The sequence below is a fragment of the Orycteropus afer genome, unplaced genomic scaffold, assembly GCF_000298275.1.
Source record: "Orycteropus afer afer isolate SDZICR_OR568_19922 unplaced genomic scaffold, OryAfe1.0 scaffold00112, whole genome shotgun sequence".
NCBI classification, from domain to species: Eukaryota; Metazoa; Chordata; class Mammalia; order Tubulidentata; family Orycteropodidae; genus Orycteropus; species Orycteropus afer.
In genome coordinates, this window is record NW_006921699.1 from 2,347,751 (window position 1) to 2,365,671 (window position 17,921).

At 38.4% G+C, this 17,921-nt stretch overlaps 1 protein-coding gene across 1 annotated transcript in view; it reads left to right on the top strand.

Annotated features, from left to right (window-relative positions):
* Positions 1-11,965, top strand: part of SLC22A4 (solute carrier family 22 member 4) — a 137,357-nt gene extending 125,392 nt beyond the window's left edge. Inside the window, exons 8-10 of the mRNA XM_007943736.2 lie at positions 5,836-6,018; positions 10,374-10,509; positions 11,890-11,965. Of these exons, the coding sequence (XP_007941927.2) occupies positions 5,836-6,018; positions 10,374-10,509; positions 11,890-11,965 (395 nt within the window). The remainder of the gene's footprint in view (positions 1-5,835; positions 6,019-10,373; positions 10,510-11,889) is intronic.
* The last annotated feature ends 5,956 nt before the right edge of the window (positions 11,966-17,921 follow it).

Consider the following 17,921-nt stretch of genomic DNA (forward strand, 5'->3'; position numbering starts at 1 on the left):
CCTTGGATAAGCAAAGCACTATTGAAGAAGAACAAAGTTGGGAGGTCTCACACTCCCAGATCACAAAACCTACTAGACAGCCACAGTACTCAAAATTGCCTGGTATTTGTACAAGAACAGACACACAGACCAATGGAATAGAATTGAGAACTCAAAAATAGATCCATTGACCTATGGTCAGCTGATCTTTGACAAAGGGCCAAAATCCATTAAACGGGGAAGAGATTGTCCATTTAACAAATGGTGCTGGCAAAACTGGATATCCATTTGCAGAAAAATGAAACGAGATCTGTACCTCACACCATACACAAAAACTAACTCCAGATGGATCAAAGACTTAAATGTGAAACCCAAAACTATAAAGTTCCTCAAGGGAAAAATAGGGGCAAATTTAGGGGCCCTAATATATGGCATAAATTGACTACCAAGCATAACCCAAAATGCACAAACAGCAGAAGATAAACTAGATGAATAGGACCTTCTAAAAAATAAATGTTTATGTGCTTCCAAAGACTTCTCCAAAAGAGTCAAAAGAGAACCTACAGATTGGGAAAAAATATTTGGCAATGACATATCTGACAAGGGACTTATCTGTAAAATTTATAGGAAAATCCAACACCTCAACAAAAAGACAAATAATCCAATTAAAACACAGGCAGAATACATGAATAGACACTTCACCAAGGAGGATATTCAAGTGGCCAAAAAACATATGAAGAAATGCTCACGATCATTAGAGAGATGCAAATCAAAACAACAATAAGATACCATCTTCCCAAGCTCTAGTAGCAAAGTTCAACAAGACAGAAAATAACAAATGCTGGTGAGGATGTGGAGAGATTGGAACTCCCATACACTACTGGTAGGACTGTAAAATGATATGGCAATTCCTTAAAAAGTTGTTATTAGAAATACCATTTGACCCAGTAATCCCATTACTAGGTATATATCCTAAAGAAGTGAGAGCCATGACAAGAACAGATATATGCATACCCATGTTCATCGCAGCGCTATTTGCAATAGCCAAAAGATGGAAAGAACCTAGGTGCCAATCAACAGAAGAATGGATAACTAAACTATGATACATACACACAATGGAATACTATGCAACCCTAAATAATAATGTAGAATCTGTAAAACACCACATAATGTGGATGAACTTGGACAACATTATGCAGAGTGAAATGAGCCAATCACAAAAAGACAAATACTGTATTAGTCCATTATTATAAAAAGTCAAGAAAAAGTTTATATACGAAAAGAAATTTTCTTTGTTGGTTACCAGGGGTAGGAAGGGGAGAGGGGAGACACTGCCTCATAGGTAGGGACAAGTATTGATCTGTGTGAAGGGAAGGGCAATGTACCAAATTTGAGTGATCAACATGGTAACACTGAGGAAGAGGAAGACATAGAAAGGTGCATGGGAGGTGCAGACAACAAAGGTGAACCCTTTTCCCCATACAGTACTGCACTGTCAGTGATGGCAAACATTGACATACGGGTAGATAGATGGGTGGACAGGCTGAACTTATTAGGTATGTCTATGCAGGGGAGAGTGTGCCCATGACATGTATAGGGTTGGCAGGCAATGTTTCTACAAGTGTATTTGTATGTTCTGTAAGAATTCCCAGGTATACAGTAGAGCTGACAAGGGACAAGGTTGTGTTCACTTCTTGGCCACAAGCCAGCTACCCAGAGGAAGTAAGTAATTGGACCTGTGGGCTTGGGACCATGGCCACAGGGGACATTAAGCTCAATTGGCATAACATACTACACAAAAACACAAAAACATTGTTCCACATCCTACTTTAGTGAGTAGTGATTGGATGATAAAAGCTTTCAAGTGGGCATCTAGATGCAATGATGGGTCTCTCCTCATCCAGATCAAAGAAGAATGAAGAAAACCAAAGATGCATGGAAACAATTAGTCCAAGGGACTGGTACACCATGCGATCCTCAGCCTATACAACTATGAGACCAGAAGAACTAGATGGTGCCTCAGTAACACTGTCAACCACTGAGAGGGATCTATGTAGGAGATCCTGGATAGAGAGGGAGAACAATGTGGAACAAAACTAAAAATCATTTGGGAAAAAAAGGGGGAGGGGACCAGGTTTGCTGGTCTGATAGAGCCTGATGGAACCACTGAGACTATGGCCCCTAGCTGCCCTCCAGGTCTGGAATTGAACGCACTCCTGTGGCTTCCAGCCAAACAAAGACAGGCATATGAGCTGAACATTTACATTAGGTAGATACACTCCTTGGAGAGATCAGTAATGGGAAAATAGAAGGGCTGTGTATGCACAGAGAGAGAGCTCAGGAGGCAGGAGTGCATGGGAGAGAAGGACACAAGGAAGAGGTAACTATGAGAAGGAAGTGGGAGGGGAGCTGTTGCATTGTGGGAAATTGCAGCCAATGTCATGAGACAAAGTGTATGGGAACTGCTGTATGAAAAATGAATTTGCTCTGTAAACTTTCACCCAAATCATAACAAAAATATTTTTAAAAGGGGAGGGGGAAGGAGGCAGGAAAGGAAGAAAAGACCAAAATGGTTGTCAGAAGAGCCTCTGAAACTTGCCCTTGAATGGAGAGTAGCTAAAGCAAATGGAAGAAATGACAAGATGAAAGAGCTAAACAGATTTCAAAGAGCAGCTCATGAAGACAAAATGAATTATTATAATGCAATGTGCAATGACCTGGAGTTAGAAAACCTAAGGGAAGAACACACTTGGCATTTCTCAAGCTGAAAGAACTGAAGAAAAAACAATCAAGCCTCGAGTTGCAATATTGAAAGATTCTACGGGTACAATATTGAATGATGCAGGAAACATCAAATGAAGGTGGAAGGAACACACAGTCACTGTATCAAAAAGAATTGGTTGATGTTCATGCATTTTAGGAGGTGGCATATGATCAAGAACCAATGGTATTGAAGGAAGAAGTTGAAGCTGCACTGAAAGAAGTGGCAAAAAACAAGGCCCCAGAAATTGACAGAATACCCATTGAGAAATTTCAACAAATGGATGCTGCACTGGAGACACTCACTTGGCTATGCCAAGAGATTTGGAAAACAGCTGTGGGCCAACTGACTGGAAGAGATCCATATTTGTACCCATTCCAAAGAAAGGTGATCCCACAGAATGTGGAAATTATCGAACAATATCATTAATATCACATGCAAGTGAGATTTTACTAAAGATAATTCAAAAATGCTTGCAGCACAATATTGACAGAGAACTTCCAGAAATGCAAGCTCAATTCAGAAGAGGATGTGGAATGAGGGATATCATTGCTGATGTCAGAGGGATCTTGGCTGAAAGCAAGGAATACCACAAAGATGTGTACTTGTGTTTTATTGATGGAAAAGCATTTGATTGTGTGGATCATAACAAATTATGGATAACATTGAAAAGAATGGGAATTCCAGAACACTTAATTGTGCTCATGAGGAATCTATACATAGACCAGCAGGCTGCCATTCAAACAGAACAAAGGGATACTACATGGTTTAAAATCAGCAAGGGAGTGCATCAGGGTTGTATCCTTTTACCATACTTATTCAATCTGTATGCTGAGCAAATACTCCGAGAAGCTGAACCATATGAAGAAGAACATGGGATCAGGATTGGAGGAAGACTCATTAACAACCTGCGATATGAAGATGACACAACTTGGCTCACTGAAAGTGAGGATGACTTGAAGCACTTAGTGATGAAGATTAAAGGCTACAGCCTGCAGTATGGATTACACCTCAAAGAAAAGGAAAATCCTCACAACTGGACCAGTAAGTAGCATCACAATAAATGGAGAAAAGATTGAAGTTGTCAAAGATTTCACATTACTTTGTTCCACAGTCAACATCAATGGAAGCAGCAGTCAAGACATTAGACAACACATTACACTGGGCAAATCTGCTGTAAAAGACCTGTTTGAAGTGCTGAAGAGCAAAGATGTCTATTGGAAGACTAAGGTGAGCCTAACCCAAGCCATGATATTTTCAGTCACCTCATCTGCACGTGAGAACTTGATAATGAATAAGGAAGACCAAAGAAGAGTTGATGTTTTTGAGTTGTAGTGTTGGTGAAGAATGCTGGAAGTACCATGGACTGCTAAAAGAAGTAACAAATATGTCCTGGAAGAAGTGGAGCCAGAATGCTCCTTGGAATTGAGAATGGCCAGACTTCATCTCACCTACTTTGGTCACATTGCCAGAAAGGACCATTCCCTGGAGAAGGATATCAAGCTTGGTAAAGTGGAGGGTCAAGAAAAAAGAGGAAAGCCCTCAATGAGATGGACTGACACAGTGGCTGCAATGATGGGCTCAGGTATAGCAAGGATTGTGAGGCTGGTGCAGGACCAGGCAGTGTTTCATTCTGTTGGATATAGGGTCGCTATGATATGAGGTGATTCAACAGCACCTAACAACAACAACATTAATTTGGGTGAAGGGAAAGGCAATATAACACGGCAGGTGGTGATCAGTACAGTATCTCCAAGGCAATGGAAGACTGTGCAAGGTGCACAAGAGTTACAGAAAACAAAGGTAAATACTATTACATATACAAACCAGCAATATCAGTGATAACAAACAATAATCTATGAGTGGATACATAAGCAGACATGGAAACTGAACAGGTATAGGAAGGTGATCAGGACTACGCCTACCACCATATATAGGTTTGGCAGAGGATATTTTATATATATATATTTATATGTGCTATAAATATATACAAGGAGTGCTGGTGGCACAGTGGTAAAGCATTCAGTTGCTAACTAACATGTTGGTGGTTCAAACCTACCAGCCACTCCTTGGGAGAAAGATGAGACAGTTTGCTTCCATAAAGATTTATAGTCTTGGAAATGCTATGGGCAGTTCTATTTGTCCTATAGGGTCACTGTGAGTCGGAATCAACTCAATGGCAGTGGTTTTGGTTTGGTAAATATATCCATGTATATAGTAATAAGGAGGCAAAGTTATGAACACCTCTTAGCCATCACCAAACCCTTTATCTGCATGAGTCACTGTGCTTAGAGGCTTAGGACTACAGTCTAAGGGGACAGCTAATTCAATTGGCATAACACAGTTCACAAAAAACAATATTCTACACTCTACTGTGGTGAATATTAACTGAGTTTTTAAAAACTAATGAGAAGCCATCTAAGATGTGACTATTGGTCTCTCCTTGTTGCAGGAAAAAAGAGTGAATAAAACCAAAGATTCAAGGAAACAATTAGTCCAAAGGACTAATGAACCACAGGCTCCACTGCCCTGAGATAAGAAGAGCTAGATGGTGCCCAGCTACCACTACTGACCACTCTGATTGGTACCACAGGAAGTCCTGGACAGAATGGGAGACAAATGCACAATAAAACTTTAAATCATAAATAAGATCAGACTTATTTTTCTGATAGACTGGTGGAACTCTCAAGACTATAGCCCTTAGTCACCATTCAAACTTGGAACTGAACGTACCCTGGGGGATCACCTTACTACCAAATGACAGATGGGCCTATAAAGCGAACAATAACATTTGTGAGAAGTATAGTACTCAGAATGATCAATCATATGAGACAAAAAAAAAAAAAAAGGCAGCATTTTCCCAAAAACAAAGGTCAGAAGGCAGGAAAAAAGGACAAATGGAAATTAGGAACTCAGGAAGGAAGAGGGAAGAATGTTGTTACATTGAGGGAATTGCAACTAATGTTACAAAACAAAAATTTTGAATGGAATAGTAATTTGCTCTCTAAACTTTCACTTAAACCACAATTTAAAAGGAAAAAAAAAAAGTATCACTTCTAAAATGTGCCTTTGTTTACACTGCATCTCTTTTTCAGATTACTACATCTTTTCTATTGGTCTAGCGATGCTGGGAAAATTTGGGATCACCTCTGCTTTCTCCATGCTGTATGTCTTCACTGCAGAGCTCTACCCCACCATGGTCAGGAACATGGCTGTGGGTATCACATCCATGGCCTCCAGGGTGGGCAGCATCATCGCTCCCTACTTCGTTTACCTCGGTGAGATGCATCTTACCAGTTTGTCCTTTCTTTAAATTCATTTTAAAAATAAAAATAATAGATACTCCTTACGAAAAATTCAAACAGCACAGAGAATGGTAGACAAAAGTACAGGCTCACCTTTACAAGGATAACAATCAGCCAAAAGCAAATCCTTACTTTTCACTTCTCTGTTCGGGTCTAACACCAGTCATCCACGCAGTACTTCATTCTCTGACTCTAATCGCCTGGAACTAGGTCAGACCTCACAAGTTAAAGGAAACGGTCCTCTAGATGGCCAGGTAGGCCAAGACTTCAGATGCCAGCTGCAAGCTTGGGTGTCCCCCTGACACCCATACTTCTGACTTGATGACTATAAGTTCCAGGTTTCTTGCTACTCGTTCAGGATGCCAACTGCAAGCTCGGAGGTCCTTAGCCCCACACCCTTTACTCTGACCTGCTGGCTCCCGGTACTTTATTGGGTTTGATAATTCACTGAAACAATTCACAGAACTCATGGAGAGTATTATGAATAGTTTTATTATAGAGAAAAGATACAAATAAAGAGATGCAGCAGGCAAGGTCTGGGAGGATTCCCAGTGCAGAGCTACCATGTCCCAATAAGGAACACACTACACTCTTATGTGCATCAATGTTTTTCACCAACCAGGAAGCCCGTGGAGCTTCAGTGTCCAGAGCTTTTATTGAGGTCTCGTTGTTGTTGTTGTTAGGTGCCATCGAGTTGATTCTGACACATAGCGACTCCATGTACAACAGAACAAAGCACTGTCCTGTCCTGCACCATCCTCACAATCCTTGCAATGTGTGAGCCCATTGTTGCAGCCACTTTGTCAATCCATCTCATTGAGGGTCTTCCCCTCTTTCTCTGACCTTCCACTTTACCAAGCAGGATATCCTTCTCTAGGGACTGGTCCCTTCTGACCATATGATCAAAGTAGGTGAGATGAAGTCTGGCCATTCTCATTTCTAAGGAAGCAATAATAAGACCTCTAGCTACCACTCATCTTTCAGTTTGTTGTACTGTGATGGCTTGCATGTTGCTGTGAGGCTAGAGGCTATGCCACTGGTATTTCAAATACCAACAGGGTCACCCATGGTGGACAGCTTTCAGCACAGCTTCCAGACTAAGACAGACTGGACATCCACTTTTGAAAGAATTGGCCACTGAGACCTTATGAATAGCAGTGAAACTGTCTGATATGTTACAGGAGAGGTCAGTCAATGCAAGCTCCAGGTCCCTCTTCTCTGAGGTCAGTCAATGTCACAAAGGGATCATGAGGTTGATCTTTCTGACCTGGCCAGCCTCACCCTAGAGTCAACTCATCACCTCACTTAACCTATTAGTTGGGTATGGTCTAGAGCAGACATAGCTACTGAAAATAGTGCCTATGGCAAGCACTGAAATTGTGTCCCTGTGCAAACATCTGACACTCATCTTTGAGATAACTTTAATATTAGGTCAAAAACACAAGTTAAGCCAATTAATCTTTTACTTAACACCTTATGGCACTGCATGGAAATTACAACAACACTTTCTTTGCTTTCACTGATGAAATTGGTCTATGATGTGCTCAGTCTTTTTTTCCAGTTTCTTCCCTTTCTACCCTCAGCAGTTAAAGATCACACAGTCTACCTTAACCCATGGAGTCTTTCAAATACCAAAGTATTTGTTATAAATTACTGAATGAATTACAGCTGGCAATGGAAACTGCCATGTTCAATAGAAACTGCTTAGTGGTGCCCTCCTTCAAGTAGCGCCCAGGGCAAGTGTCATACCTGACATAGCTGAGACACAACTCTAGTCTGGAGTCCTTATCAAAGATATTTAAATTCCAATATTTTTTTAAAAGTGATTATGTCTTAGGAACTGAGGACAAAGACCAAATTCTTTGGGTAAAGTTAATGTAAACCCTGCACCTCTCCTCTCCCCGGATTCCCTTATCAGAGTACCAATATTAACTGTTAAGTGAGTAGTCCTTCAGACACTTTGTTTTGCACAAGTATGTATATTTATATATGTACACACATAAAACACATAAAATTATATTACACATATTGTTTTGCAACTGCTTTTATTTAATGTAACATTATTCCAGAGTATCTTTCCATATTGGTATATATAGCTCTTCTTCTTTTTTTTAAATAGCTACATAGTGTTCCAATGTATGTATATATACATAATTTATTTACTCAGGTTCCAATGGATGGACATTTAGGCCATTTCCAGGTTTTGCTATTATAAATAAGACTGTAATGAACATTCTTCTACTGTGCCTTTGTGCATTTATTTAGAGTTATCTGAATTCATGGATATATTAATGAAGTTAAATTGCTAGAACAATGAATGCCTTTTAAATGTTTTGTAGATATTGCCAAACTACCTCTAAAAATTATACCAATTTATAATCCAACTATAAATATCAGAGAGTACCTGTTTTCCCCCATCCTCACTTACAGTGGAGATTATCTAATTTTTTAATCATTGATAATCTGTTACATGAATAACAGATATCATTGTTACTTTTATTCCATCTCTTTAATTAATTATAAATGAGTTTGAGCATTTTTTCCATATGTTTATTGGCAATTCTGTGTATTTTCCATCGAGCTGACTGCTCTTGTCTTTTTTTCCATTTTTTAACGGTTTATTCATCTTTTTCATTTTGATTTGTGAGAGCTCTTTGTAACTGGAGGAAATTAGCCATACAAATATATATATTTATACATATATAGCAGAGTCCCTGGGTGGTATAATTGGTTAAGCACTTGACTATTAGCCAAAAGAATGGCAATTCGAACCCACTTTGAGATGCCTGACAATCTGCTTCCAAAAGGTCACAGCCAGTTCTGCTCTGCACATGTGGGGTCACCAAGAGTCAGAATTGACTCAGGGCAACAACAATGACCAATACACACACAGACACACACACACATATTCTAAACACTTTTTCTAGTTTATTGTTTGCATTTTAGCTTTATAATATTTTTTGAAATATAGAAAATTTTAGCTTTTATCTAATTGAATATATCAGTCTAGAGTAACAGATTGATTACATACAGAGCAGCATACAGAGTGCCAGCACACATAAAGATGAGAGGCTGCAGTGGGATATTCGGGGTAGGATCTGGCACTCCAAGCCTAGTTCTCATTAAGGATTTTGCTCTTTAGAGATGCAGACTTACCTCCTTATCCTTCCTAGTCATCCACTGGTTATCCATTCAAGCACACACACCCTGCCCCCAAAAAACCACATAATAGTCTCATAAAAGGTATACTCTAAATCCTTACAGAGAAAGAGAAACAGTTCCCTAACCTAAGCCTACCTGCCCAGCTGCCCTGGACCACACATTATTATACAAAGTGATGTGACTTCCCCTTTGTTTTTTCCTGTGCTTTCAAACCATGCACAGATGATCCAGTGGTGGACCAGAAGAAACAAATCCAAGACAGAGCTTTCTACTCCATGATAGTTAATCCTCTTATCTACACAAAGCCTTCAGGGAAGCTTCAGGATCAATGTTTTTCTTTATGTTTTGGGTCAGATCAAATTCTTGGGTGTGCTATTTCTCTGTAATCTCTGTAAGCAGAGGAAAAGGAAGATGAGGTCTGTTTTTCTGTCTGAGTAACCCAGATAAAGAAGAACTGGGGGTAATTTTTCTAATTACATGCAAAACCAAGACATAGAAATGTTCTTTCCTGTGTTAATATTATTAGATATTATTAGATAAAATCTCAATTTCAAAAACAAAATGAAACGATTCCAGGCACTGTGCTTTCATAGAATATGTGCCTGACATATAAATGGTTAAATTGAAAATATTACTTGCTTTAACATTTTATTTTAGAGTCTCATGGCTCTGTAGATCTAGTTTTCCACTGAACCCCATTAGTTTGGGCAAAAGTAGAGCTCACACCTGCCTTTTTTATGGCCAGAACCTGTCCTTGCAACATGTTGGTCAACCTCTTTCCACTAATGTCCTCCCATCCCCCATCTCCAATAACCTCCACCTTAGGAGGGGAACTTTGGTAGGCAAAAGTTCCATCAAAGGATTATCTGTCACACATGATTAGGTAGTAGCTTAAAGAGTACCAGTAGACAGGAAGACACTTATAATTATACAACATCAAGAAGGTAAATGATTATAGAAATAGAGTCAATAGAATCTACCAAGAAGAAACCTGGTATTTTGCTTAAGTTTTTTTTTTTTTTTTTTGTCTTCTGAAAATGTCCACATTTAAAACTGTTTTCAAATTCTATTTGACACCCTTACAAAGTGATTCTCAAGAGCATCCAGAGAATCCCTATTTTGTGTTTCATGGTCTAATTGAAGTTCTTTTGTTCCATGCTCTACAGGTGCTTATAATAGAATTCTGCCCTACATCCTCATGGGTAGTCTGACTGTCCTGATTGGAATCCTAACTCTTTTCTTCCCTGAAAGTTTTGGGACAACTCTGCCAGAGACCTTTGAGGAGATGCAGAAAATGAAAGGGTAAGTGGAGCCTGAAAAAAATACCAAAATTCCTCAAAAAGAATAAATACACAAGAATAGCAAAAAATGTTCTGAAAAAGAAGACTAATAAGTAGAAACTAGCTCAATCAGATAATAAAGCATATTATAAAGCAATGGTGATTAAAACAGTGTGATGATGATATAGGAATAGAAATCCATGGAGTAAAATAGAGTTCAGAATTAAACTCAAGAAATATGAGAATTCAGCAGATGATGAAAGTGATGATTCAAAATCAGTGAGGGAAAAGATACATTAGTCAATAAAAGGTATTAGGACATTGAACTATGCATTTTTGGGGGGAAGAAATTTGATTCTATTTCCAAGTATATCAAGATAAATTCTAGAGAGATTTAAAAAAATAAGCCTAAAATATAGAATCATGAGTATACCAGAAGAAAACAAATATTTTTATGATCTTAGAGAAGAGAAGACCTCTCTGGACATAATAGAAAAAGCAAAGAATAATAAAGGAAAGTATTAGTATGTCTGATAATACAATTTAAAAATGTGTTGGTATGGCAAAAAAAGAACGCATAAATAAAGACAAAAATCAACAAAGCTGGGAAAAATATTTGCAACACACACACGGTAGATTTGAGGCTTATACACAAAAAGCTCTTCACAATCAGTGAGAAAAAGATAACTCAGTAGAATAACTGGCAAAAGGCAGTAAGTTTATAGAAGAATAAATATAAGTGGCCAATATACATTTAAAAAAATTCCACTTAAAAAAAATACAAAATAAAACAATTTTATAGCTTTTTTTTTACCTATGATATTGGTATTTAAAAGTTTAGTGGTATAGTAGAAGTTTAAGTTCTAGAGTGAAACTTCCTGCCATCAAACCCCAAATTCCCTACATATATTTGGACAAATTTAATTCCCCTTAAGCCTTAGTATTCCCTTCTGTTACATGGAAATATCTCTTATGACTATTGTGAGTCTATATTAAATGAAGTGTTTTTAGTGTCTGACCATGATAAATACTAGTCTATATGTGAACAGATTCTGATCCCTGACAGAATATATACAGTATAGTAAAAGGTGCCCATTTTTGTTAAGTTCTCTTCTTTTTAATTATCTAATTGCTTCAGCATCAACTTCAATTTGCCTAGAATTTCAAGCTTATCTTTCTATCTTTTCCTCTGGGAAACTAAAAGAATTTAAATTCTGGGTTTTGTTTATGTTTAATTTAAAAATAGACCCTAAATTCAGAACTATGAAGTATTAGTTCTAGACTCATGAGGTCTTAGAATTAAAATGCTTCATTGACTGGAGAAATGTTGTTCAGTGTTAGATTGGCATTTTGAGAAGAATCCTGAATATTTCATTTTCTTTAACAGCTATTTTATTTTCAGGTTCAGATCCAGGAAAAAAACAAGAGAGTCAATGAAGCCAGAAGAAAATTCCAAGATTCAAATAACTGAATTCTGATAAAATTTCCACCACATCTGGTGAACTAGAAAAGAGATACATAAGACTCGGTGAAGAAAAGAAAGCCTTTCCTGCTAAAATGGATCGATTATAATGACTGACACTAAAAAGGACTCTACTGTTGAGATATACTTTTCATACAGCAAACTCTGGACCACTCATCCAGAGAATCCCCTTGCTTTTAAAAACAAACCATTTCCAGGGAATGGAAACTATTTTCTTACTAATTAATTTGATGGAATGGGTTTGTAACATTTTTTTAATGTGTTAGTCAAGGATCAGTAAAATCTGTATAAAGATTAATATTAATTTCTAAGCATACAGACATTATTTAAACAAAAATAATTTTATTGTACTAACACAACTGTTAAGTGACAACAGTGTGAATGTGAGTGAAGCACCATATTCAAAAGTACAGTCATTTTTGAAGGCAATGCTTACATATTGCAAAAACTAAATGATTATATGCAGTATCCCTACACAGAAAATTTTATACACTCCTTTGAGAGAAAATGATGGCAGATAAGGAGCTCTGGTAGCATAGTGGCTAAGATACTTGCCTGCTAACCAGACGGCTGGTGGTTCAAACCCACCAGCCACTCCTCGGAAGGAAGGTTGGGCAATCCTACTTCCATAGTGATACTGCCTCGGAAACCCAAGGAGGGGTCGCTATGAGTCGGGGTCGACTCGACGGCACATAACAACAACAACAACAATACCATTTTACAAGTGATACATATTGAGCAGCCTGGCTCGTGTGGCCCATCTGCCTTCAAGAAGGGAGCCAAGGCTACAATTTCAACAGCTATACCTCATAACCTATAGTCAATGGCCCACAGTAGTAGTGCTCCTTGTGAGCATATGACTAACCCCTCTGTTTCTTAAGACTAACTTAAGAAATATTTTGCCAGTGAAGAGAATCAGGAAAACTGTACCAACCAGTTGGACTGGTAGAGAGATGGTTTGTCTGCCTCACAGCCAAGAGAGGCCAGCACCAAGGAAGAAGACTGTCAAAGCCAACAATCTGGAAAGCCTATTATTAAAACACGGTTCTTCCCATGAATATATACTTTCCTAAGCACAGTATTCACCTGTATCCTCTCCAGCCAAATGTGCACCATGGTCAGCAAGGACAGAACTTCAGTTCCACAAATGAGCAGTATAAAAGATAAAGCCACTAATAGGATAACCATAGTATTACCATAAGCTCAAAATATAAATGTCAGCTGTCCATCTTACCATATGTTAGGCATGCTGAGATGATTATCATAGCAAGAAGCTCCTCCTGGAAACTTGAGGCAATATGCTTTCATTGTAAGTGGCTTCCCTGAATGTAGCACTTTCATACATCCAATGCTATAGGGCACTGGCAGAAATAGGCAGGGACTGTCTGGTTTTTTTGTTGTTTTTTTATGCCACTTGGTGGCATCATCTCCTAAATATAATTATCTTCAAAAGCAAATTTTCGTTATCAAATAATTTTACAAAGGAGCCTTTGGTGTAACATCTTGATAAACTGTTCTGATTACTTCTGGTTAACTCAGAATTTTTTCTCTGTATTGTCCTATTTTTAACACATATTTTATATTTGAAGCCCTGACACACTGTTCCTACTTTGTGACTGTTATTTTAAAACCCTGTAGACCATCTTAGAATAGGTTGTGCTTTCTCACTGGACACGCAGCTGCAAAGCCTCAGTGTTTTTCTGTCTCCCGTTGCAGCCTGTCTGGATTACCTTTCCCTCCGCCCCACCTGATACTACGCTGCCTGTCCCACAGTGGGCAGGTCATGCTGTCTCCTAAGACACTCTCCCTGAAGTTCCCACCGGTAGTGACTGTTCACTTCAGTACTTCTGGTATTATCACCGTCACTCAGTTGGGGACTTGTCTGGAGGCTAGGGACTTCATCTTGCTAATCTCCTTATCCCTCCCAACCTTCCCCCGTGCCTCCTACTGCTGCTTAGCAGAGTGCTTTATTTTGTGTCATAGGCATTTAATAACTTTATTTTAATTAAAATACCCTGTACCTCTAGCTTGGTGAAAATGTTCTGTTTGATACTTAGAAATATGAGTTTATAAGTGCCAACATATTAAATGCTCTTAAACCTTTTTTGAAATATAGAAATTAAGGTTGTGTTATTTAACCCTTTTTTTGTTTTGTTTTGTTTTTGCCATTTGTAATGGTGCTTTATAATTTGTAACAGTAAATGATGACCTTTGAAAATCTGTTTATGAAAAGGATCAAAGATCAAGTAGATCAATACATACCAAAAAGGTATTTGATTAAATTCTTGACATTTTTAATGCTCTTAAAATTAAGTCTAAAAAGGAAACTTCCTGAACTTGCTTATGAGTTTCAATTTCAGACCAACAACCAACACTATCCTGTACATTACAGTGAAACAGTGGAGACATTCCCATTGTCAAAAGTTTTATTACTTCTATTAAAAAACATTTTTGGCATGTTCCAGGAAATACCACATTAATTTTACCCAAAGAATGTGATCTTTACTCTCAGTTCCTGGGACATGATCTCTTTAAAAACCTTGGAATTTAAATGTCTTGCATAAGGACTCCAGACCACACCTAACTAGCAGGTTAGGTGAAGTGATAAGGTGACTCTAGAGTAGGGGCTGGCCAGGTCAGAAAAACCTACTTTGTGATCACCTCGTGGTATCAACTGACCTCAGAAAGAGGGGCTGGAATTTGCTTTTCATAATGAACCAAACCCAAATCTATTGCAGTCAAGTCCATTTCTACTCATGGTGACCTCATGTGTTACAGATTCCTCCACAGGGATTACCTGGCTGTAATCTTTATGGAAGCACATCACCAAGGCTTTCTTCTGCAGTGCCACAGGGTGGGGTCAAATTGCCAACCTTTGGGTTAGTGAGTGCAAACCATTTGCACCACCCAGGGGCTGGTGGCATAGTGCCTAAGGCATTTGACTGCTAACCAGAAGGCTGGCGGTTCAAACCCACCAGCTGCTCCTCGGAAGGAAGATTAGGCAATCTACTTCCGTAAAGATACTACCTCAGAAACCCAAGGAGGGATCACTATAAGTTAGAACCAACTCGATGGCAAAGAGTTTGGTTTGGTTTGGTTTGGTTTAGGGACTTCATAATAACTCTAGACACTGAAGCTCCATGGGCTTCCTAGTTGGTGAAAGACATCTATGGAGGGTAGCATGCCCTTTGAGACACTGAAGACATTTGAGACGTTGAAGGTTCATATTGGGAACCTTCCCAGCCCTTATCATACACATCTCTTAGTTTATATCCTTTTTGCTATCTTAAAGCTGTACTCATAAATACGGTATTTGCTGTAAATTCTGTGAGTTGTTGCAGTGAGTTATCAGAGCCAAAGGAATGGGGGGAGCAGGAAGTCAGAAGTGAAGGAGCCCAGAGCCAGTGCCTGGCATCCTGAAGAGTAGAGGAAAATTCTAAATTTGTAGCCAGCTGGTCAGAAGTGAGGGTGTCCTGTGGACTCCCAAATAAGTGGCTGACATCTGTCTAGTATTTGGCAGTCTGAAGAATGGTGTACAGTGAACTTGTGAGATCTGATCTAGCTCCAAGTGGCTAGGGTTAGAGAAAGAAGTGCTGCCTGGGAAGTTGGTGTCAGAACTGAACCAAGAAGTTAAAAATAGAGATTTGTTTTATCTTGATTATTACCTTTGTACTATCATAGTATAAAACATAGATGAGAAATTGAAAATACTGAAAAATAAAACTATCACTATTATGAAGAGCATATAATGATATTCCATTTTTAAACTCTAAGAGAATGAATTAAAAAATTATAGACTTAAGAGATTCCGTTAAATGTAGGAATATAAGAAACGTCCACAAACAAGCTACTTTTGTATATATTAGAAATAACCTGCTAGAAATATACTGGAAAAAATATTCAATTCATAATAGGCATAAAAAATGCCTTGAAATAATCACAATAAGCATTGTATAAAATCTATAAAACCCACTGTCATTGGGTCAATTATGACTCATAGCGACCCCATTGGGTTTCCAAGGCAATAAATCTTTATGGAAGTAGATTGCCCATTCTTGCTTCCATAGAGTGGCTGGTGGGTTTGGAAAACATAAATTATTATCTTTCACTGAGATCTGAATGAAAGCAGACTATTTTCCTGGATAAGAAGATTGGATGTGGGGAACTTGCCATTCTTACCAAGTTAATTTACTGCTTTGATGTATTTAAAATTAAAATTTCAATGACGTATTTTAGGAACACAAAAAATAATTCTAAAAAGCATCTGAGGGAAAAAATAAGCAAGGCTATCTAAGAAATGTGTACAAGACTGGTAAGGGGAAATATTGCATGACAGATATGAGAACATAAATAAGGACAAATCAATAAAATATGATAGGTGCCCCAGACACAGATTCACCTTTTTATAAAAATTTTTAAATATGAAGGTGAATTACAAATTATGAGGAAAAAGATAAATTGTCCAAAACGGTTTTGGGAAAATTTGATAAGCTGGTAAAATAAATAAGTAAAAATAAAAACTTGGAAAAAACAGGATCCCACCATAATTCACACACCAAATTAATTCTTGATGAAGAGTCAAGTGTAAAGAAAAAAATAGGGAGTTCCGGCAAGATGACACACTAGGCAGAAAGACTGCACAGACCCTCTTCACAAAGAAAAGGGAAACCAATTAACACAGACACAGATGATAATCTTGGACCCCTGAGCCTTGAAGGGAAGGATATAGAAGGGGACTAAACACCAACTAGAGAAGAATTTTTGTGAAAATACCAAAAAAGGAGACATACGGAGCTGCGGTCTGGCAGTGATCCTGAGCGATCCTGATGGCACAGACAGCTTGGAGATTGCCAAGTGGTGGTAGGACCTAAGAACTAACCTAAAAATCACTCTGCTAGCCAGGGACTGCACAGAGGACTGCTCTGGTGGCTGGGGAATAAACGGAGAAGATGAAGAGAAAGGCTAGCTGAGCTGTGGACTTTTGCCGGTCCAGAGGGCACCGCCATTTTGAAGGTTTAAAAGTGGCTTGACTATTTTGGATATTTAAAGAGAAAGCGCTCTGGCAGATTCCTGGGGCTTAAGAACACATTATGCTTTCCAGCAACCCCAAGGACACTCCAGACCTGCAAGACTGAAAAGGTACCACATTCCTCTTGTTACTCTTATACCCCACACCTGCTTGGTGAATGAAGATGCGGCCATCCCCCACTCCCACCTAACGTGTGGGCCCACAGGCACTCCATCAGAGTCTGTGTGCTCAGACAGAGCCTGGGTGCCCAGCCCTGTCCTCCACTGATTTTTTTCCTCTTTTTTCATTTTTTTCTTTTTCAATTTCTTTTTTCTGGTGATTAGTTTGCTTGTATTTCTCTGTTTTAAAACAACTATTATTATTAATACTTTTGTCCTTTTTACTATTATTCTTAATCTTCCCCTCCCAGGTCCTAGTTTTGAGCATTTTTTTCTTTTCCCTGTTCCTGGTTAAATTTTTTTTTTTTATTTATTATTTTTTCCCCCTCCTTTTTTTCTCACGGTTAACCCCATTCCTTGTTTTTCTTTTTGCATTTTTCCCATTTTTTAATCCTTCATTATTCTCCTTCTCTACTTTATTTCTCTTAGTGCCCTATCCCCAAATATTGCAGGTTTCTTGTTTTTTCTTCTTCTTTTCCCTTTTTTTGGTTATTGTTCCTGTGTGATTACATGGTGTGTTTTTTTGTCCATGTGCTTTTAGTTTTTTGATGAGTATTCAATTGGAATTTGTGTCTAACTGAGTGGGAAACAACAACAGTCCCCATAAGACACAACTACACCCACACCTCCTGAAACTTCACTTACTGAGTGAGAGCCACTACCTCCTTCTCCACCAATAGGCCAACAATAAAAAACCACCAAGAAAAGCCTGAATCATCCTTGGCTGCTCTTCACAAATAGTTAACAGAGATCTAAATACAACA